General features: G+C 35.3%; 2 protein-coding genes across 3 annotated transcripts in view; both read left to right on the top strand.

Moving 5' to 3' along the window:
* The window catches only part of LOC132565137 (potassium channel subfamily T member 2-like), a 61,495-nt gene extending 47,727 nt beyond the window's left edge, over window positions 1-13,768 (top strand). For both annotated transcript variants that reach the window (XM_060229749.1, XM_060229748.1), the window contains 12 exons: window positions 309-576; window positions 2,311-2,416; window positions 3,062-3,234; window positions 3,899-3,970; window positions 4,507-4,641; window positions 4,743-4,854; window positions 5,178-5,282; window positions 5,439-5,522; window positions 6,083-6,217; window positions 6,860-7,028; window positions 10,250-10,334; window positions 10,647-13,768. In XM_060229749.1, the coding sequence (XP_060085732.1) occupies window positions 309-576; window positions 2,311-2,416; window positions 3,062-3,234; window positions 3,899-3,970; window positions 4,507-4,641; window positions 4,743-4,854; window positions 5,178-5,282; window positions 5,439-5,522; window positions 6,083-6,217; window positions 6,860-7,028; window positions 10,250-10,334; window positions 10,647-10,935 (1,733 nt within the window). In that variant the 3' untranslated portion in view covers window positions 10,936-13,768. The remainder of the gene's footprint in view (window positions 1-308; window positions 577-2,310; window positions 2,417-3,061; window positions 3,235-3,898; window positions 3,971-4,506; window positions 4,642-4,742; window positions 4,855-5,177; window positions 5,283-5,438; window positions 5,523-6,082; window positions 6,218-6,859; window positions 7,029-10,249; window positions 10,335-10,646) is intronic.
* Window positions 13,769-19,943: 6,175 nt separating this feature from the next.
* Window positions 19,944-23,756, top strand: LOC132565148 (C-type lectin domain family 7 member A-like). Its single transcript, XM_060229760.1, has 4 exons — window positions 19,944-20,334; window positions 21,738-21,865; window positions 22,917-23,007; window positions 23,384-23,756. Exons 1-4 carry the CDS (start codon window positions 19,944-19,946, stop codon window positions 23,608-23,610), a joined length of 837 nt encoding a protein of 278 aa, XP_060085743.1. The 3' UTR covers window positions 23,611-23,756.
* The last annotated feature ends 1,028 nt before the right edge of the window (window positions 23,757-24,784 follow it).

Genomic DNA, 24,784 nt, shown 5'->3' with positions numbered 1-24,784 from the left:
AATTATCAGATGCATGCCGTCCTTTATACAAAATTTTAGACTGAAATTGTGAAATTACTGTTTTAGCTACAATCCCGGTTAATTAGTATTTCGGTCGATCAACAAAACGCGTTTCTGCTATAATGTGATCGATAACAATGATTATTGTGATATTATAGTGATATTGCTACGAAGATGATGATCTTGCAAAAGTAAGCCTTCGTTTAGAGGTCAAAGGTGACGACATTTTCATTACTACATAGATAAATGGAAATCTCACACGAGAAAAGTATGTTATTGTACAGGTTGTTAATCATTGTGATTTTCAGATCAGATATCGGAACTTTTGGAAAAATTGCTTCAACAGGACCTTAGTTCACCACAGGACGAACAGGAAGAGAGTGTCTTCAACAATACTATTACGTGTCAGTGGGGACTAGAGATAGCACGACGCATGCGTACAAAACCGCCAGAAACCCGATCATCGGAAAGTGACCTAGACGAAAATGGAGTAGATACTGAGGTGGACACCCACGGTCAGACTGATCCAGCAGTACCAAAGGTCTTACAGCTGTATGAAGATATGGGACAAGAAAGGTTACTTCTGCTTATACTGTTTTTGATTTCTTAAGGCTTTGATATGTATCTAATCCCTGACATATATCTACATACGTTACTACGTCTGTGAATCAACGGGCTGTCTATCTGGTAACTTTGTTCTTTGTTGTGATTAATAGAATCTTCCCCTACCACGAGGGTGTGACGGAGAAATCTCTAACGCGAGGGGTGATATTCTTGGTTGTCTAACCCGAGGCTATGCCGTGGGTTAGACAACCAAGAATATCACCCCGAGGGTCGGCGATTTCTCTGTCACACCCTCAAGGTAGGGGATGATATTTTTTCTCCCAGCATACTTTTTCTCAGAGAGCCTTAGCTTCGGTGATAATTCGTACATGTACATTTGTTCACATACATGTAGCAGACGACGTGTGTAGAAGTAGTTCCGGTTCACTTCCGGTGCACGCGCTATCTGTCAAACCCTAGGTGTTGACAGCGGAATCTTGAACAAGTAAAACGGGTGACAAGCCTGTGAATGATTGTGAATAAAAGCTCAGTACTCACCAATACTATTATACAAAACGTATGTAAGTGAATATCACCTTCCATTATACATTAATCATTAGATTCAGCGTTGCTAAACAATATATATGTATTATCATACTATAGCTCCATCCTTCTGAATCTCGTGCTATAGCTCCATCCTTCTGAATCTCGTCAGTAATGACAGGGACGTAAATGTTCAAAGTTCAACTTAAGAAAATACAACTTGGTCGAAAATATGTCTCTAACCTGTACGCAATAAATTTCATTATTTTTTTCAAATGGATTAAAACGTGACACGTGGTGTCATTAGATGTTACCAATGGTAAATAACCGTTTCCTTTAAATTACCATTTTATATACATCCAAAACAGTAAAAAAAAGTAATTTATTAACTGTAATTGCATAAAACAGAATCAACGGCTAACTAGCTTTTTCACGTCTTCAGATTCAGTAAGAACATCATAGTAACAACAAAACTGTATGCATATCTCGTAACTGGAATACATGCTATTTAATCTAGTAGAAAATGATAAACAAATCAACTCAATGCTTGGCCTCGGGAGCTGTGTTACCACTACATGTTGAAATACTGGGGACATTTTCACGAGTAATGGCATTGTTCCACGCTGTATTGCTTGAATTCAGTATTTCAAATGGTTTTGTCTTGAATAGCATAGCATCCTCGGTAGAATTTCTTAAAAGCTGCTGAAATAGATTGTTAAATACGACTCAGCGAGTAGAATATTTTCAGTGTTTACCAGAATTAAGCGAGTAGAATATTTTCAGTGTTTACCAGAATTAAGCGAGTAGAATATTTTCAGTGTTTACCAGAATTAAGCGAGTAGAATATTTTCAGTGTTTACCAGAATTAAACGAGTAGAATATTTTCAATGTTTACCAGAATTAAACGAGTAGAATATTTTCAATGTTTACCAGAATTAAACGAGTAGAATATTTTCAGTGTTTACCAGAATTAAACGAGTAGAATATTTTCAATGTTTACCAGAATTAAGCGAGTATAATGTTTTCATTGTTACCAGAATTTAGCGAGTAGATTATTTTCAGTGTTTGTCGACTACAAACCAAATACTTTACAATATAAGGCTGTAGAAATTCAAATAACTAATTGAATGATCGTTGTTATGGAGGTAGACATTAGAAGCAGTTTGAATACCATCAGTGGTAACCCGCGGGACCATTACAGCAGTGATAACTTGTGTGTTTCAGTATCACGACTGGGCCACCTCCTCCAACTCTCTATGCCAGTAAACAGAAGACATTATGTCACGTGATGAAGTCACCCCGTCCAGTATGCTGTTTAGAATGGGGAACGGTATGTTTAATTTCATATCTAACAAAAGTGCCCCATTCTGGTAACAGATGTTCATTTTATTTGTATAATTATGTACTTTGTATCAAATAATACATTTTTATCTACGATCATTTTTTTGAAAAACATTGTCCGGACAAACATGCTCAAGAGTAAAATATGGTGTAATGTTGGGTCAAAGTTAAAGATACTTAGATGTACATGCAGTTTTAAAACATGACTTGTGTGGTTAAGTGTGAGGTGTAACAGTGATTTGAAATTTAAATTCAATATGATGTTTACATCCGGGCCAGAAAGATTATTCGAAAAATTGAAATAAATGGTTTCACAATTGTTGTAAAATAAATAATGTTAAGATATGTATGTGTAGTCCTACGTGATGTATTTAATTGGATTGTGACTGGAACACTACACTTCGTTAATCACGCTTGTCGGCCCTGGTGGCAAGGGGTCTTACTGTGGTCACCACAAACCTTTTCATGTCCGTTCGGGAATCGAACCTAAGACGTCTATTTACAAAATGCGTCACTAGATCACTTATCTTTTACATATAGTTGTATAGAGTATAGCACATGCCAAAAACTTGAACCTCTTCTGATATTGATTGGCGTACCATCTGTAAATATCTATACACTTATGCCAATGCAGGACTGTGAACACTGTACATACAAGAATGCACGAGACCATAGATGGACTAATCAGTTGATTATTTTGGCGGCGGAGCATGCCTGCGTGGGGATTCACAACTTCATCGTCCCGCTAAGGTCAAATTTCATCAGTATGAATTCGCTCAGTCCGATTATTTTGCTGTTAAATGAAAGGTTAGTTAATACATAATTATTTACACATATTTATACAGTATAAATGTAAATTTTGGGGTATTTCCTTTTTTCATTTCAGACATCACTACATGTAACAGTATACCGTGATAAAACTATAAATGTTTACTGTTGTAGTCACCAGGATTTGTGCCATCTCGCCAACTATACGTATAGAAATCAAATCAATTGTATGACACTGATATTTATGTTTTCTTCTTTGATTTCAACTCAAATTTGTGGCAATATTTGTTTTTAACTATATCACTAGATTGTGATAGTTCATAATTTATTTTTATCGAGATCATTGCAATTCAATGTCTTATTAAATCAAAACCTGCGACCGCTACGAACCGTGATCGCTCGGTATGCTCTGAATTTCGTTTGTTTAGTCAATACACATCATATGTGTAGAATTTCTAGAGCGTTGCTTCCAGACAACCATTATTCCTATACGTTTTGTCGATCGATCATGATATTTTTACTGTAAACAAACACAGAATAAGTTTATTTGAATGTAAATCTAATTCTTGCTTGCGTTAAATTGTGTGTTTGAAGAAACCTTATCAACATTGTTACGTAGCGAAGAAAATGCATGGAATATAGAAGGGAAAGTGACATTCAATTTTCAGAGTATTAATCTGAAGTTTGTTTCTTTTATATACAGACCGACGAACTTATTTTTAGAAACAATAGGACATTTTCCTTTAGTTTACTGGATTCAAGGGAAAATTACAAGGTTTGTGTTTCTAATTTAGTTTTTTCAAGTTTGAAAGCAACAAAACAATTATCGATGTCATCAATATATACAGAGTGAGTTTAATCGATCCTGCCACAAGTAATTTAGGAAAAATCTAAAATGTTGGTATAATCTAACAGACTGTGTCAAATGAGTATTCGCCTACAATGACGAATAAGTTAATGTATAAAGGAGAAGATTTCTATTGTTTTGTTTGTTGCTATATATTCCGATGTATCATTAACTGTTGTAGATAGTTGAAAAGCATTCTCATTTCATTTTACCCGGAAGAGAAAATCGACAAATTTGAATGCAGTGAAGAGAAAATGTTATTCTGATTGGTCAAAATGACAAGATTCAAATAATCACGAGAAAATCAATTTGTAAGATTTCTTTTGTCATGACAACAATCCTCTAATTACTAACTAGCGACAACTTCATGAAACCATTCCTTCTACACAAGTAGTTGATGAGTATTGCCTTAAGATATGAAATAAATTCATTGTCCATTTTTTCGTCTGATTTCATTTTCACAGTATAGATGATCTGATCTTAGCCGGAATCCACAAAGTTAGTCATCTAGTTATCGTCAACCACGAGTCTAAATCAAAAGAAATGGAGAAAACGATGGTGGACTCAGAATCCGTGGTTGCAGTACAAACCATTCTTAAGTGAGTTGTGTCACTTATTATATTCTTACCTAAATTGTCGACGTGGTTATTTTGACGTCTCCTATGTCTATTAATTGGTGATTGCTCCTATCATTTTGTAGACTTTTCCCAAACACCAACATCATAACCGAACTTAGTCAGGCGTCCAATATCCGGTTCATGCAATTCCAGGCAAACAATGAGTATACGCGTCAGGTGTCTAAACTGGAAAGGGTAAGATATGCAATTTAATAATTCCTTGCTTTGTTTTAGAATCTAACAGATATTGTGCTTTTGTCAGTGTCTAATATTAGCCATGGTGAATATTGAGCTGTCAACTTTTAGATAGAAAGACGATGTATTGTATATTGTAAGTTCCTGCTTTTTAATGGTAAATTATTGATTTAACACCAAATGGATTAATTGAGTCGTGCTATACTATAGCAATAAAGCATCATTTTCAGAGGAAGGGTTGCTAATTTTGAGTTTGAACACGTGCAGTATATGAACAACTAATTGGGAAAAAAATGTTAAACTCTGTATCAACATATTTTCAGAAACTAAAGGAAAGGATGAGTTCGACTTTATCTCACATATTCCGACTTCCGTTTGCTGCAGGACAGGTCTTTAGCGCCAGTATGCTGGACAGTCTTCTATATCAGGTTTGTCGTCAAATAACTATTGTCCAATTGGCGTTTTGTTTCAAAATCGATGAAATGAGGGCAGAATTTCTATAAGGAACACTGTAAACCGATAGTATGTAAAAAGGGAATAGTGCCATTTGAAAATCGGATTGTAAGATTTTGTTTGTCTTGCAGACGTTCGTTAAAGGCTACCTCATCACCTTTGTACGGCTATTACTTGGGATAGATGCTGAGGAAAATTCTGGTCACCTATCAAGTGTAAGTAATGTATGCCAATAGTACAGTCACTTATGAAGAGTATATTTTTATTTCCACATAAAAACGTGAAAAGATGTTTTGCTGTTAAGATATTTTTTTCGAATCCCAGTGACCTGCTTTCAAGGCTAGAACTTACAATGCTGTCGGTTTTGTTGGTATTAGGTAACCTGGAAGGAAGTCTCGATATGACCTATTTCCATCGCCTTTTGTCCGGCGTCATGCGTCGTAAACTTTTATCAGAATTTCAAAAATCTTTTCAATAACCAAGAATGGTAGAATCAGGGTGTCGCATCTCGCACTTTGGACCATGAGGTGTGTGTGTGTGAGTGTGTGTGAGGGGAGGGGGGAGGAAATTACATAATATTGGTTGTTTATTTAATATGGAAATAGTTCAAACTTGGTGACAATTGTATGATGGAAATGATATTAATGGACGGAAGAATGGATTGAGAATATGAAAGGGTACTCGTGCATAAAACTGTCTTTCTAATTTTAAAGGAAAAAGGAAATCTAGTTTTCCGACCTGTTTTAAACGAAATATTGGTGTATTTGTTTTATAGATTCGTGTTAAAAATATGACTCTTGTGCGTTACCGGACATTTGAAGAACTATACCAAGGGATGGCTACCACAACGGGTGAAGTGCCTATTGCTATTTACAGAACCGAGAGATCTTTATTGGATACAGCCGAAGACGTAAGACATCTCTTTCATTGTTAAATAGGTCCGGTTTGTTCGATGTGTTTACTATATTGTATAAAATAAATTGCCGAAGTTTTGTAGCGATACCAAACCGAAGACACGAAGGCAATAATTAATGAAAAAACAGGGATAGATAACCTGGGAATTCTTGCGTCAATGTCATAACACAATTCACTTAATCAATTTTAACGTGAAACCAGCTAATATAACATATATAACAAGTCACTGATATAGCATATACACATTACCTTTATAACGTATACATGTGACCTATATAACAATGTGACCTTTATAACGTATACATGTGACCTATATAACAATGTGACCTTTATAACATATACATGTGACCTATATAACAATGTGACCTTGATAACGTATACATGTGACCTATATAACATATACATGTACCTATATAACATATACATGTGACCTATATAACATATACATGTACCCTATATAACATATACATGTACCTATATAACATATGCATGTGACCTATATAACATATACATGTGACCTATATAACATAGCAATAACAATAACCTTCTGTAAAATGATATCCACATTCTGATTCTCATCAGCCTTATCAAAGTTTCGTGGTAGACCTGTCTCACATAGATTTATTGTTATAATCAGAGAACAGTCAATAACAATGAAGATGGTAAAAAGAATGGACTTATGGAAGCACACAACCGCCCATCTCTTCCGAAGGGGCCTTTCATGGGCAATCACATGCAGAACAGCGATATGAGCGATCTCGTTAGGAATCGGTTACAAAGTCTTGGAATGGATGCTGATGATTACGGTATTTCATTTGATGTACTAGTACTGTATAATGATCGATTATAAAACGAGTTCGCTTCGTGGTAATTGATGTTAACAACATCATTTATTTAATACAAGAACCTTTGGATTGAGTTGTACGAAAAAGATAACTTATTCTTCATTAAAGGCAGTGCAGTAGTATTAGGTCTTAGTTTAAGGCGATGTGTATGTTGATGTTGCTCCCTGAACTTTTACTCGTTAAGTATTCATGCAAAGAATGCAAACGATGTTCAGGCCGCTGCAATTTTCGTGAATGAGTTGACGAGAGTCGGAAAATTATATGCAATTTTGGTTTGGAATACTTGTACTTTTGCAGGAGTCTCCGTGTAAATCTATAATAGTTTGCCTTAGTTTATTTTAATTTGAGTTTGGATAATGATTGTGTTGAATTTACTTGGTCGAGGTTCTGATTGACAACATCTTCGTCGATTGTTAGATCTTCCAACAAGCCTTTGGCATACCTATGGGAACTAAATGTGCCCCTTTTTGTTCATACACGGCAAAATTTGTCGTACAATGAGAATAAAACCAGGCGTTTCGGAAGAGTAAGAGTATTCTGCTTCGGCGCCACTCGCCATGCAAACCTTAGTTAGTTCAAGTAATTAATGTCACGTTATCAAAGAGAAAAAGGAATACATCAATAGACTCCCACAGACATCAAACACATCTAGCTTCTAATCGTACAAAGAAAAGGAATATTTTTTAGTTACAATTTTTTATGCAGCGCACCTATTCGTTGGACTATTCAATTACTAATCTCAAATATACTCAGGAATGGTCATGTTGTTGTCCTGATACTAGCCTAAATATGGCGATCATCTTTCCTGTTGAGGCAGATGATCGACCTCAACACTGGAGAAATCACGATAACAACATGTTCCATTATGTCTTGGAAATGAGAGTACGATGATGATAGCGTCTTCCAATTCTTCTCTGCTTCAAATTAGGTTTTCGGTAGTGCTAGAATAACGATTAATACGGCTGGTACAGGAATATTCTCTATACAAGGAATCCGAGGATATTGTAATATCCCAATCAATCATACGTCATATTGTCTCTTACCTTTACTGGATAATTCTATACAGAATGATACTTATATCTCAATATCCATTCAAAAGAAACTTGCTGACATCTTCGGAAAAAAGTATCTCGACACTTTTCGAAACATTCCTCGTTTTTGTCATTCAGTTATAGACATGACGAATATCGAATATTTACATTAGGAATCAATTTTAACAACGATAAATACGAATAATCCACGCAGAGAAACATCTCGTGTCTTTTCAAATGCCTCGATCTACATCTCCTGATCCAAGTTCATTGACTAATTTGACTTGTTTGTGGGTGGAATTTCTATGTCATCAGTAATTGAAGGGAGCGATTTGAACATGTGAGGGACCGTTTCGTTGGCTTTTGTTGATATTACGATCAATGATTACATTGTCTTTAGATTAATTAATTCCGACTGGGGATAGTACGCCTGTTTTATACATATACCGGAAAGTGGAAAATGAAAATTTTATCAGTAGACTTCATCTCATGTAAAAACTTAATTTCAGGATCCAAGCTCCAGTACATGCATCAAAATAAGCATACTATCCCCTAAATACCATGCAGCAATATTGATGGGTATAGAGGCATCCCCCTGTTTATGTGTATTTGTATTGTCTGGACAGCTCTCCTAAATCTTTTAATTTCGATGAAAGGAAACTTGAATATTCAGAACCATATTTAAATGTGCATTGTTTGGAGGGATTGATTAACTAGGTCACTATGCACAAGTTTACATAAAAGCGCCAAGAAACTATTCACGTTTAATGGTTGTATTCAAACTGTTGTACTTAAATATGGTATTTCAAGGGTGTCCACTGTAACCCTATGCAGGTTGTCAGGCCTTTAAAGGGAGATAATATATATAGCATATATTGGTTCATTATAATAAGTGTAATTAATTTAGTATGTAATTGTTTATCATTTATAGATATAAAGTGTTTAAACTATAGTTGACTATGTGTATTAGATGTTACAGACTAACAGTATTGTTATGTAACAGATTTATGTGTATGTTGGTACAATGTAGTGAGAGGTTAAAAAGTTAGCGAACAACGTAGTACCCGATGATGAAGCTTTCATTGTTTAATGTACCATGCGAAGTAAATTGCAATTAACCAAAGCAGAGTATGCTGATAGATGTTAATGTGATATTGTATTTTTTTTGTTTGCATTGATAGCTTGAACCAAGCCAACAAGTATGGCCAAAACGCAGACCTTATATTTGTATTAAACCCTGTTGGTTCCAGATTGTATGGAATTGAATTTAAAATTGGAAATAATTTGACAGCCTTGGTCAATTCGGATTATCCATCACGTCATGTAAGCTTTAGGGATAAAAATATGGGCTAGTGAGTCCGCTCTTCACTTCGGTCACTTAACTTCATACAGAACACAATAGACCGTTGTTGCTAGGCATATTAGTGGGGCAGCTTAAGACAATATTCCATAAGAATCTTTCATTTTATGATACAAGCACCAAATTTGGCACAAATGATGTTCAGGATGTACTTTTTAAGAAAAGTAAGTTATCCAGCTGAAAATCTAAGATGGTCACCAGATTTCGAGATGGCCGCCTCTTCAAATGCAAAAAAAAAAAACCCACAGATTTTTAAAGTTGAAGTAAAACTATAGACAGTGACAGAAAACAAGTTTAGGATTAGTTTTTATTATAAGAAAAATATCGAAAATGTCGATATGTTGATTGCACGTTGGTTACCATCGTGAGTAAATGATAGCCTTTGAACCTCTGTATGGAGGAATGAAAAATGCCAATGTTATTTGAAATCTCTTCTTAAAAATGAGGAATGTGTTGTTACAACATGCATTGCTCAATATACACAACATTCAAATAACGATATGTTAATGTTTTAAAATGAAAGTTACTTTTTAGGGCAAAAACTGAATTCGGACGGGTGATGTGCGATTAGACATTGTATATAGTGAACAAAATGGTTAGTTAAACTAATTCTGCCTGGTTACTGCTCAAAAACAGTAGCGACTACCAAAATATACACAAACATTTTGCTTGAACACAAAGATCGCAGAAAATCCTGAACAAAATATTTTATCATATGTGATCATGTAAGTGTAGGATTTTCTCAATGATTATACTATGTTTTTGATGAATATCAAAATGATATATTTCAGCCGAAGAGGATACAAAAGATGATGAAATTTCATACGTTATACTTAACCCAACACCAAAGAGAAAATTGAGGGTAGGAGATATCGTGTAAGTAGGATATACAAATGTATAATAATATTCATCATTTTAGATGGCGCCAGTTAAGCATGTATGTATGCAAGGTATCAGAATCCTGAAACGAGTACAGATATATATTTTCCATCGCCCAATAAACGAAAAGTACTTTTTTCGACATGTGTCGTCGATGACGTCCACCTTGATGGTAAGAAGTAACAAAATCAATTTTTCAAAAACTATGAGTAGTATACCAACTTTATTTGGTACGTTGTTAATAATAAATTGTACAAATCGAAAACAGATCATTAGAATTGTAAATATTTGTATATTAATTTTTTTCAGGTATGTAGTTCAACCTAGTAGCATGGCGGCAATACCACATAAACAGAGATGGAATCGAGCAAGATCTGTCAGAGTTAGAAACAAAGAAAATAATGGAAATATTCGCTCTCCAAGATCAACGCCACCCATGTCAACATCGCCGCGGTCTACCTCTCCAACATCATCATCTCCAGGGTCATCGTCTCCAAATACGACAAAGGAATTTTGTCCAACTGTAAATTTCATCACACCGAATATAAGTCATGAACAAGACAAAAATAGCAGGTTTACTGTTGTGCCATCATCTTAACGAAATGACGAAGAAACTGAACTCCGTGTTAGAAATTGTATTGGTGGTTCTGTGATGATTTTAGTAAACATATGAATACCGAGGAGATAAGATTGAGAATGGTATCCACGTATATATAATTAAGCAATATACTCTTAATCGCAGCTGTTTTGTTTATATTAAATATTTTTAAAAACATGGCTGCATCCGCTTTTCAATATCCCTTGTAATTACAAAGGTATTTCTCTATTATAACTGTGTTGCAAGATTGTACATAGACTCACAACTAAATTGCAACTTTCAATACAAATTTATATGAACAGTTTATACAGCAGATTTGTCCTTCTATGACACGTCGTAGTCAATACCATAGAAACGTAAAAGGCAGCTGGGGAAATATATAGATTGGTCGGAATGATGTTATTGTTAAAAGCAGCATGGGGAGGAACATGGACCCTTGATATCAACCCATACCTCGATTTTTCCATATTGAATATAACTTATTCTACATTATATTCATGCCGTGTTTGTAATACACACGCCATGTGCTTAAGAATCACTTTGATTTACACGATGATTTAAAATTGGATGCTTAAAGGGATGTTGGAAACGGCAAAACAAAATAACATAAATGCATTGCTGAATGAAAAATGATCAATCTGCTTTTCATGATAATGTTTTGATGGACATTGAAGACATTTTGAGTACCAAATATGGTGATACCTTTGCTTGATGAAAAACAGTTACCAACATTGTGTATAAATTGTACCATACATAAACTATAACGTTTCATTGTATAATTTTAAAACATATACTTTTTCTGATAAATATGTTTGTCATCTACTTTAGGAACGGCTTTCTTCACTATGTTTTGTTTCTTTCTACTCGGTTTTCAATTTTCAACTTCGAAATTCACTTTCCACGCCATGTTAACCTAAATATTAGATGAGAAAGATTTGTACGATTTTTGTTGGCCAAGAATTGAACGGGAAAGAACATATATTGCAGTGCATTGGTTTTGTCGATGTTGAAGTTATTTTCCAGGAGTACTTGCAATTCATCAGAAGATAATTCTCTGACAAAAACGTAGCAGAAAAAGATATAGCAATGATAGGTTGATTGGATACATTATGTACATGTATAATATGTTATCTGGTCCATATGTTTTCTGAATATAAGGCATCAGTACTTAAACACGTGTGTCCTTTAGTTCAACGAATCTTCAGTGGCGTTGAAGCCCGTCGTATTTCCATTTGCACGTTTCAATGGAAAACATTGGAGGACAGTTTGTAGACCGAGATAAATACGTTTTTCTGTACGCAGAACAGTTTGTAGACGGCGAAAAATATATTTTTGTATACGCAGGACAGATTGTTGACTGCGATAAATACATTTTTGTGTACGCAGGACAGTTTGTAGACCGATAAACAAATGTTTGTGTACGGAGGACCGTTTATAGACCGCAATAGAAAAATTATATACGCAGGACAGTTTGTAGACCGCGATAAATACATTTTTGTGTACGCAAGGCAGTTTGTAGACCGAGATCGAGGCATTATGTAAGACAGTGTGCACGTGAGTATGACCGAGATAATACATTTTGTGTACGCATGACATTTTGTAGATCGAGACAGAGGCATTTTTGTAAGACAGTGTGCACGTGAGTGTGACCGAGATAATACATTTTGTGTACGAGATGCATATTTCATGTATTTTTTTATGTTTGAATGCGTTGTTTGTATTTCTATATCATACAATAACCAACTCAGTACTGGACATAAGCATTCTGATGATGGTTTATATGTAAGTTAATTGATAAAGAAACATAACATTTCCATTGAACATGTTTCGTTTAAGATGCATGATTGTCTAGTGTACATGAAAGAAAACGTTTCATTATCGTTTCATTGTATTGAAGATTTTAATTCTTATTGAGTATAAAACTTGCGATCAATTTTATTTTCCATTGCTAATTATGTTCTTGTTTATACCATTGAATATTTTAATAAAATTATATCTAGAACTAGTTAATCCTGTGTACCATAAAATTAAGTCTTCCTCAATTTTTTAAATCCCAATTCTGATATCACTGACATTCCACAATGAATATTTCCTATAGTAATTCTGTATATCATGGTTATTTATTTATTTTTTTTTTTATAATTTTCCAATTTGGTTCATAATGGATTGAAGCATTTTCTAAGTGTCATAAGCTCTCGCCAGTTGTGTTTCCGTATGATGATATCTGTGTTTATGCCATAATAAGATATATGTTTGTCGTTTTAAACAGCGTTGTCATTTTCTTTTTATATAGTTCCACTGCTAGTTTTTCAACGCAATACTTTTCAGTTCCAGTTTTTGGCTGGTTTCGTCAGATCTTGATTCATCTATTACTCTTATACTTTGGATTATTTTCGTTTGACTGATGTTAAACCACTTGATTTCGACGGCTGTTGTTTAGAGACAATATTCGAATGTGTATGTTTAAACATGTTTTATTCGTGACTAAAGAAGACTAGCAGTTCTGTTGACTATTGAAGAAATGTCACATTTGTTTTTGTGAGTTTTCTTCTAGGGTCTTCTTTTAGTTCTCTTTTGTGTGAGTCTGTCTCGTCTTCTAATCAAAATAGCCTGATAAAGTGTTGCAACTGTCAAGAGATGTATTGATTTGCTGATTACGCTATTGCATGTTGATGAAGAAATGGGTAGCTTACCACATCAAATATGCACTTCGTTGTTTAAATTGATAAATTAGTCGGTATATTGATTATATGTACATTTGTGGTAACGCACAACGCACCGAAAACTTCGTTCATTACCGAAATTATGAATAAAATTTTTAATGAAAGGATAATTGTGTTTTTAAGTATTGTTGATAATCCATTACCCATTGGCATTGAGGGAGAGGAGGATAAGGTGAGTGTGCAGCTTTTGATTTTGCTAAAGTTTACAGTTGCGTGGAAGAAAACAAATTAATAGCAATCAATGACTCCTTCGAAATAACTGCCGTATGATCTTTGACTAGAATATACAGATTGTTTCCATTGTTCAAAATTTTGTGATTTTAACATGACCTTAATATAAAAAATAGGTACATCTTTGTACTGGGTATGCAGATAAAGGTAATTCAAAGAAACACAAGTGAATAACACGTTTTGATACAGATTAGATACACTAGAGACAAACGATGAAGGAAAGGCTATCTCTAGGACATGGCAGTGAAGCGAAAAGTGTATTGGGCGACTGAGGAAAGTCCAAAGTGATCGTAAGGAGAGAATAACCTATACATCTATATCACCTGGTGTGAAGGATTTTTATACCACAACGAGCAGATTTTGACCGCAATTGGCCAGTAATATGCTTCCAAGAAGGAAACAAATTTGGTATGAATGTTGGATCTTGGTCCCATAGGGCTTGAGAGATAAATACAAATATACGGTTTTGAACTATCCCAAGACTTCGTCGACAGGGTATGTGTTCATATATTGAATAACGTCAGGCATTGTTTACATATGATGAACCACGATAGGGTGTGTGTTCGTATATAGAATAATGTCTGACTCTGTTTACATATGACGAACCATGACAGGGTCTGTGTTTATATATTGAATAACGTCAGGCTCTGTTTACATATGTAGAACTACGACAGTGTTGAATCAGGACAGAAATATATATAGATATGTTAAATTATGTTGAGATATATTGAACCACGATAGCCTAAGTTTACATATATTTGGATATGATAGACTCAGTTCACATATCTTCAGATATGGTAGAATATGCTGAGATATATTAAGATATGATAGACTCAATTTACATATATTTAGATTTATTAGACTCTGTTGAGATATATTTAGTTATAATAGACACATTTTGCATATATCTAGATATGATAGACTCTGTTTACATATATTTAGATATGATAGACTCTGTTGAGATATATTAGGCCACGACACGCTCTATTTACATATACTGAACCACGACAGGGTCGGTGTTCATATATTGAACCACACCAGCTCTATTTACATATACTGAACCACGACAGGCTATGTTTACTTTTATTGAACCACGTCAGGCTCTGTGTACATATATTAAATCTCGACAAACGATGTATTTACAAAATGAACCACGTCTGGTCCCGTTTACATATACTGAACCACGACAGGGTATGTTTACATGTATTAAATCTCGACAATGTATTAATATACTAAACGACGCTAGGCTATGTTTACATATATTTAGATATGATAGACACAATTTGCTTATTTAGATTTAATAGACAGTTTACATATATTTAGATATGATAGACACAGTTTATATATATTTAGATATAATAGACTCTGCTGACACTTATTTTTTTAAATTCACAAAATGGGCATTTTTATCCAAAGTCATTCCAAAGTTACAATGAGAAAGTAGGGAAGTAATATCTACACGGAGAAAGGAGGGGTGTGTTGAGAAATTTACTCTGGGATTTACTTTCGTGTAGATCTTTACAAAAAAACTAAATTATTGAATTTTGATGAAAGGTTATTTTAACTTAAAGCTCTGACCACGTTCTGGAGTAGAATGTTGCTTACTAAATAGCATACTGTACAAGTTTATTTGAAATTACCAAGTGGAAAAAGTTAAAAGGGTCAACTTGATTGGTTTGCGTGAAAATTGAGGCCTTAAAATGTCACATATCCTTTCTTTTATCAAATATTTAAAATTGAAATGCTTAAAGAGATTACTTTAAAATGAAGTTACACCTTGGCAAATTTTAGCTCAAGAAATCTTAACAATGGATCCAAACATTGATGTTCGACTGAAATCAGAACGTTTTGATGAATTTGGAAAATCTATTGGAAGCTCTCACTATCCCATTTTCAATAAATAAGAAAACCATGGAATTTATATTAGAATTGATATTGAAGGTTTTCCGTTTATAAAGCAGAGTAAAACCAGATGTGTACACAAGTCACTCAATGTTACAGTTATTGTTAATTTGATTCAAGATTACTACAGGGCCCAGAGATATATTGTTTATGGTAAAAGTGAACAATATCTTAAAAATATAACTTCAGAACGGAAAACAATTGTTGAAACTAGTTGAACGTGATCTTGCCTATGTTAGTATATTACATTGTAATGCATAATTTGTAGTAATGACAGCAGCAGAAGTAGACAAGGTAAGTCAGCATTGTAGATGCTAATTCACTTTGACATTTATTTACGAGAGTACCAGAAAACATGTTTAACTCCAAAGATCACACACTAGTTATAACTCAAATATAGCTGTTTGACCTCGTCCTCTCTTCCTCTCTCAAAAAATAGGTCTTTTTTCTTATTTTTGTTCAGCTTTTAGCTATCCGTTTTCTTTACTACATATATGTCAGTGTGTTGCATGCCTATGTTTAGTTAATGTAGGGTATATGTAAATATGTGTGGTATAGGTTGTGATCATATGTAGAAGTGAGGACGTGTGTTTAGGGGTATGTGTGTGAATAAACATTGCATATTTATATATACTCAACAAAAAAAGAAAAGTTAACATGTTTCCTTGGAAAATACCTGTAAATGAGTGAAAACAAAATGACGTTTGTGCAATGTTAGAAAATGGTAATGTTTTACATTACAAAATCTAAGGGGGTTACCAAAATCATTCAAGCGTGAAAGTCTGTATTAGCGAAAGCGCTGCAAGAGGTTTTCTGCGACTAACTTGTATCTTCGCTTGAATTTCATAAACATTCAAACTGACAACTGTTAGAAATCACCGAATCTTGCTATCTATCAACTTTGTCATTATGCCCCGGCTGTCACAAGTACAGAGAGAAAGGGTTGTAGGCATGATCCAGGCTGGGGAGTCTCGCCGTCGAGCTGCACAGCATTTTGGTTGCAGTGTTAAGACAATTTGCCAGTTGGTAAGTCGTTTAAACCAAACTGGGTCAACATCCGATCTTCCCGAAGCGGCCGACCCCGTAAAACGACCGCCAGAGATGACCGTCGTATACGATTGATACACTTGCGCAATCGATTCGTAACCGCAGTAGAGACTGCAAGGACATTGTTTGTCTCCCCAAACAGTCCGCAACAGGTTGAGAGCCTACCAATTGAAAGCGCGGCGTCCCTACACTGGACCCAATTTGTTGCGACGTCACCGTAATAATCGGCGTAACTGGACCCGTGTTCACCGTCGTTGGGCCTTACCGCAATATAACAATGTTCTGTTTTCAGATGAGTCCATGTTTTGTCTGCAACACGGTGACGGAAGGCGCAGAGTGTGGAGGCGACGAGGGGAGAGTTTTGCGAACTGCTGCCTCGCAGAACGGGACCGGGGCGGAAGTGTAATGGTTTGGGGTGGTATTTGCGGGGGGACTTGTACCAGGCTTGTTGTGTTAAATGGTAATTCAACCGGCATTCGATATCGGGACGAAATTTTAAGACCAGTGGTTCTGCAATTCTTAAAACGCCACGGCGTTGGCGCCATTTTTCAACAGGATAACGCATCAGCGCACACAAGTCGCGTCAGCAGAACTTTCTTGCAGCGGAATAACGTACAGGTGTAAGATTGGCCATCTAAATCACCTGATTTGTCACCGATTGTGCATATCTGGGACGTTCTTGGGCGACGCGTGAGAGAACGTCAAAATCAGCCGTCATACTTGCAGGAACTGGCCCAAGCCTTGATCGCTGAATGGAACAACATCTCTCCTCGAATTATCCGCCGGTTTTTGAGTTCCATGCGACGACGCTGCAATGCTGTTTACTTCGCAAACGGTGGGCATACCCGTTACTAATGGTGTTACCTTTGAAATTGACCCCAACGTCCTTTACAGTCGAATAAAATCAACTGAACGCAAAGTTTTATAATGAACCATGACTGCAGTTTCATCAGAATTGATCAATTACTTTATTCGTACATGATTGGTAAGGTTTTATGAAGGGGTTAATTAATTAATCACAGAATAAAGTAGTGTTACCTTTCTTTTTTTTTGTTTAGTATATTTGCATCATTGTAGATGATGATGATGATGATGATGATGATGATGATGATGATGCATGTAGGAATTATAATGGTGTGAATGGTGTGAAAATTTTGCATGTCTTGAAGATGAATATTTTAAGTAAAAATCTTTGTAAATAAATGGATGATAATAATTTTAAAAATCAAAACATTTTCACGTTTTCTATTTGTTTGTTTCTGAATTGTTCACATGTTTTTCAAAAATTACTTCCATAACAGAATAATTATGTGATAGATACAATTGACTAAGAATCAAAACGAGATTTTATAACCAAATAGCTTTTAAATGCATCTTCATACATTGATATAATGAATAAGAATCTGCTTGAAAACATGAAACATTTTGCGATTCGGCGTCAAGTTGTAAGTAAGTCAAACCTTAACATGTGTTCTGTGTGAAAATGCCTTTTCCAGTTGTGACTAAACACATGCATCTCTCTGCCAGGCTGTATAGCTTTTAATGGAAAAATCACCGTCACCATTGGTACTTAAATGTAAAGAAAGTTAAAAATAGTCATGGTTTCTATGTACATTTTTGTATAGGGCTCATTTCTTTAATGTTACAAATCATCGGTGTTTTCTGTATGGAAAATCAATTAACTAACATTGTCTAGCATTGATTTTAAGATTTGTATATTTACTATATCAGAAACATTCGTCAGCTTTAACTAATAATCCCAACATTTGGTTAGAAGTGTACACCATGCCTTCAATGATGCTGTCCCGCCAGTATGGTATTTTCATGTGTGACCTTTTCCAGTTCTGACTTTGTGCTTGAAGCGCATGCGCGAGCACCAAATACTTACATAACTTAAATACACGGAATGGTCATGATTGGTGTTAAATTGACAATGAAAGTTAAAAACTTCTAGGTTTAGACTCATCTGTACGAAAAATAAGAAAAAAATGTTTCCTTAATCTGGTAAGACAGGAAATATCCAGGGAGTTTAGAGCAATTTCTATGATCAAATTAAAAGTAAATATAAAAAATGCAGGGATCTATATAAGTTTTGAGGGCACATCAATGAAATTTGATCAGGTCAGAAGCGACAGTTTGTTTGAAACGGATTCTACATTTGTAATTTTGGCCTGTCCGATCGACGTCTACTGTAGCAGATGAAGTTGACAAACTTGGTAATCTTGTGTGTTATGGTGATAATAATGATTCTGATAAATCATATGATTGACAATAAATTTGTTCTGTTAAAATTTGATGGTTTTGTAAAGTAACTTTTTTTGTGTGAAGGAACTTCGGATATGTGAGTATACTGAATATTGAATTGAAAGTGACCGGCGGCCAGTTTTATTTATTTTTTTGTTTGTTTTGTTTTTTACCTAGCAAAAATCTAGACCGAATCACTGTAATTGATAGTATACATTCTTATATACTACAATTAGGCGTAGTTATGATATACAGATGAATGTAACACAGAATGGAAATATTTCATTTATATCTAACAAGATTGCCTTGACCCCGAATATGTAATCATATGCTCGCACAAACAGGCATTCATAGCCTGATATATTCTCATCTCGTTTGCATATAACTAAACGGGGAATGGTGGTAGACTGGAAACATATACACATGCACCGATGTGTTATTATCATCATCATCATCATCATCATCATCATCATCATCCTCCCCAGTTGTTAATGATAAACGTAACATGTCTTTCACTAGGGACACTTGCCCCACCATGTGGGTTTCCTCATGCCTTCTGGTTCTCACCCATATTAGACTTCCGCGTACATACATACCGGAAAGCAAGAGTGTAATAGCTTATTTTTTGTCGAATCGTGTGATACAATTCATTATAATAATATTGTATGTGTGTCCTTTTTTATTTATTTTTTGTCTTGTATGTTGTGTAATGATGACACCGAACATACAAGTATACAGATATAAAAGTACGAATCCGTTAACAATGGTACCAATGATATTTGTTAAAACACGTGACTACAATTTTTACTACAGCCATACGTGGAGAGATATTATATCATTCTACGGCAGGAGTACAGAACGATGAAGTCGTATTTACTTTTAGCTGTTTTGATTCTGATATCAAAGTACGATGAAGCGTGTTGTGACCACCACCACGACGATGACGACAACATAGAGAAATTTGAGGAGAGAAGTTTAACAAGCGAGATTGTAGGGCTTTTAAATGGCACTTACTTCAATTTGAATGAGAAAGTATGTCAGTTACAAAGGCGAGTCGACGCGATCGAAGGAACCACGAACTCCGACAATCAGTGTAAATGTAACCAAACGGAAATTGACGATTTTAGGCGATCTGTGTCTGACGAGCTTAAGACGTTCTCCAAAATCCTGTCTGGGTTTGGAAATAGAATACGACTTTTGAAAAATGAGCAGGCGGAATTACGTAAACTACTAGGAGGAGAGGACAGCGACGGTAAGATGATGATAAGCGTATTAAGTGATACTAAACGAGACAAATTTATTCACATAAACGGTGATAGACCGTCGTCTGTAGTGGGTTTATATGTTAGGATAAACATCTGTCAAAGGACGTGGATTTAGTAGCGTCTTTAAACAGCTCTGACCGTAAAACCCCAATACTCCTATTCGTTTAACTGATCGTTTGGACTCGATCTTAACACTTGTTATATCTAATCTCGGAGATCTCGGACCACTATTACTCATCCCTGTCCATAAAGTGTTCAGTGTTTTGTTTTTTTTCTCACTATTCGTCGAACAGGTGTCACTATCAGCAAAGTTTACCTGTAAGACACATCTCGCGTTCACCATCAGAGTACCTGTACAGTCATTTGATGCATAATGTATATATTGAACACTGTTTTGATAACTTGGAGGTGATACGCCTGGTTATAAGCATCCCCGATTTAGCGGTTAAACAACTGAACCTAACTGTTCTTATTATCCGAATCTGAGATTTGAAAAATCACATAGTTGACCTTTTTCCTACGCCTGGCGTGTTCTCAATTCAAATCTGGCTAGAATCTAAGTTCTTAATGTTTTTGACAGAAATAGGTTCCAGATGTGTGGTTCCTAGTCGCTGTGGTAAACAGCATTCATTACCATTTTATACAACTGAACTCTCCTAGTAGTCTTCACTTTTTCGCATTCGTACTGCTGACAATATAAACACAATCGGGGATGGTGATTGGTGAACTGCTTATACCTACATGATGGCATTCGCTCTGGTGCCACTTACAATAGGATAGAGACACTACCTAATGTGGCGAATGTGTCACCATAGGATTTCTTATCCATGTTGTCACACATTTCATTCACAAGTAATGATGATGCCATCTACTTGGTATACAACTACGGGTAATATTTAGATCGAATAAATATCTATCCTACAAATATGTTAAAGAATAATGTGTCTTATTGTCAGACATCATGATTGATATTTTCCATGGTTTTAACAAACACTAGTGAGGAAATTCGATCTTGTTTTCTTTGCATAATTATATATCAAAATGGGAAATATTGTACCCAGAATACAGTATATACTATATACAGAACATTTGCAGCAATTTCGACTCTTTAATACCTGACAGATTTCTCTGTATCTTTATTGTTTTTTATGAATCTAAAGAGACATTCCAAAGACTGAATTATAACATCATCAAAAATGTATTTGATGATCTCATAGATTACGTAATGTTTTCGAAGCATTTTATTATATGAAACTGAAAACAATATATTTACATTTAGTTTAATGAGTGCTAGACAGATAATCAAAAGTGGCTAAGCTGTTTTGATTTTAAATTCAACAGGTATGATGAAAAACAGTGTAAATAATATAGACTTTCATTCTGTTTAAAGCAAGTACAACAACCACGACGCCGACTCCTGTTCCACCAGTTGTCTGTGACAGTGACTGGATAACGTCCCCGGAAAAGTGTTATTATGTCTCCTCATCTTTCCAGATGACGGAATGGGCAACAGCAATGGTGAGTTATACAAATGAGGCTTATTTCCATTACAAAATATTAAAAATCCTCTAACCATTGTAGTATGGACACATTCATACTTCAGTTCACAATTTCCCCGGTGTTTACAGAATATATATGCATGTGTCGATATCTGCTTGAGACCTGAGTGAAGTGTACACGTGTCGTCTGCCACAATTTTCTTTATTGCACGAAAATGAAAATCTCCACCAAGACCAAGATAATCCTCTAAGCGATTATAATACAAAACTGCTTCTTGACTAAGTTCATGATACTATGGATACTTAGGCCACTGAGAAAGATCACAAAACACACTCCCTGACCATTCATATACGGCTGCCGCCCACTGAAACGACAGACGATCGTAGATCTCAGTGCAGACATTATTCTTCCGCATAGCTGCCAGAGAAATTTTTATTGTATCCAAAATTTATCGACAAAATCAATTATCACAATTTTATTTTATCTAACTATTTTTAGTTTCGATTTCATGGGGTGATGGAAAGAGTTGCTCTTGAGACAATCCAGCATTCACAGTTCATTGAATTTGTCTAAAGAGCAATTCATTTCATCATCCCATGAAATCGACAAATGCAATGTTCGATGCTGTCCTACAGGGTTTCCTGCTGTATTAGCTTATTACAGATGAAGTCGAACTAACATTATTGTGACTGTTGAATGTAATCTCTTACTTTGTCCTTATTTGGTCATCCGATGTGGGAGGTCAGTTTATACTTAATCCTATATATATCTATTTACTAATGTTTTCCATTTCATTAACATATACCAATGTAAACGTATGATAAGCCTATATTCATAAATTATTTCATATTGAAGAATATCACTTAAAATGTCACCAATCACCCAATTCTAAATGTTCATGTTCTTTTGAGGATAAGATTATCAGATTTTAAACTATTCAGAAATGCATTATTCGTGTTTTAAATTAAGTTACGAATCTCCATAAGAAAGGAATGAGTAAAATATTCATTCGTAACCAGATCATGTATTTTTGTCACGTACATTCTGTTTAAAGTATTTCTCAATTCAGACCCAGTGCAATGACATGGGAGCTAATCTTGTTGAGATCCAAACCGACACAGAAGCTAAGTTCATAATGAGCAACCTGCCGAGTCGTGTTGGTAAGTATCACTTATATCACAATATTTCCTGTTAGGAAAGGACGATATAAGAATAATGATCACTTTTCCGGGTGGATGTTTAGACAAAAAAATGTCGTTAATGGTATGATCAATTGATATAGACCTGTTTTAACTCAACAACATTTGAAGTTTTTGTGCTCCATATACATATGCCGTTGGGTAATTTTATCATCGTCATCGTTCTTTATTCCTCACTGTTGAGAGTGAATAAAAAAATGATGCAGAATAAGAAAATTGAAAAGCCTTATAATTGTTCTTTGTAGATAAAGGTTACATTTCCGAAATGATAATCATAAGCTGATACATGCTTCTTTATATTTTTATTTTCATCAACTTCTCAATTTCCTATTTTCAGGATACTATGATCTTATATACACCGGACGTAAAAGAAATGAGGCGAACAACTGGGTTTTTGTTAGCAACGACCAGGGAATCAATACTTCCATGAGGACATGGGGATATGGTGAACCAGAGGGCGGGATTCAGCGGTGTGGTTGTACCGCACAGTCAGACAACTTTCTGATGTTGGACTGTTTGTGTTGGGGATTTTACCTATTCTATATCTGTGAAATTAGGCGTTAGTAGCTACTGTCCAAGAGTACGTCACATAGTGCAGAAATGGATGTAATGATTTGAAAGTTACTACAACGATGTGATGATTTTCACTGTCATGATAAAAATATGTTTTGCATTGCTTGAAAATGTTATTTCAATATTCCTGTATAGGTCTGTGCTTTTTGAGTGTTTACATGTTTTAAGTGATAATCAATGTTAACATGTATTACAATCATTCAGATTGCCAATTAGTTATAAGTGTACGGACCACCCTTGAAAAACGAGATTTTTGCAGCTAGAAATCGGTGGGATAATTTGAACCTTCGGGAGTCAGAGGTGGTGGTCGATTTCCTCGGTAAATGTGACAGTGTAAGCATTAACATCTCAAGTGATTTCGTCTTAACTACTCACCAGCCCAATGTTGTACTTTTGCAAGTCGGAGGTGTTGATATCGACAGGTGTGGTTCTGATCTTAGCCAGGTAGCGAAAAGTATCTTATCGGTAGTACAGTGGATGGTGTTTGGGTTTGGAGTCCGCCATGTTTGTGTCATGCAACTGTTGTTTCGTCGGAGCACTAGGAACATTTCGGTCGCAGTTTATAATGACAATGTACGCCAAGTGAACCAGCTATTGAAATCTGTGTTAGCTGATAATTCGGATATGCATTACCACAAACATAGGGGATTAAAGAACAGTAGCGAGGATATTTTCATACCAGATGGGGTCCATTTGAACATGTTTGGTATCCCTTGGTATTATCGCAGTGTGCGGGGTGCAGCCATCAAGTCGTACCGAACAATCCAGGGTCGAATTACACAATAAGTACGGCTTATTCGGACGGTTGTCTCGTCTGTTTCTTACATAGTCTATGTTTCATGTGTTTATAAGTATTTTCGGCGACCGCGGACGTAACGGTGATCATGATAGATACATATTTTGTGGAAGTCAGTTTGTAGTCAAAGGGGCATAACACTTATCGGGAAATTGTTTACCCTGTAGTTTCATTTTCTTTTTAGCTGTATGTTGTACTATCAAAAAGTCATGGTTACTTTCGCTCCGTTAACTAGTGAAAGGCTTGGATACCTCATTTGAATTCAATAATGAGTTATACTTTAACATTTCTGTTCTCATCTTGGATAACACATTGTTATTTATGTTTTTGGTTGATCAACAATATCATAAACAGATCTATTGGGCCCAG

Source organism: Ylistrum balloti, unplaced genomic scaffold, assembly GCF_031769215.1.
Source record: "Ylistrum balloti isolate Yb309-2 unplaced genomic scaffold, AGI_CSIRO_Ybal_v1 Utg369696, whole genome shotgun sequence".
Classification (NCBI taxonomy): domain Eukaryota; kingdom Metazoa; phylum Mollusca; class Bivalvia; order Pectinida; family Pectinidae; genus Ylistrum; species Ylistrum balloti.
The sequence above is the reverse complement of the archived record's forward strand: the minus strand, read 5'-3'. Positions and strand labels throughout refer to the sequence as shown.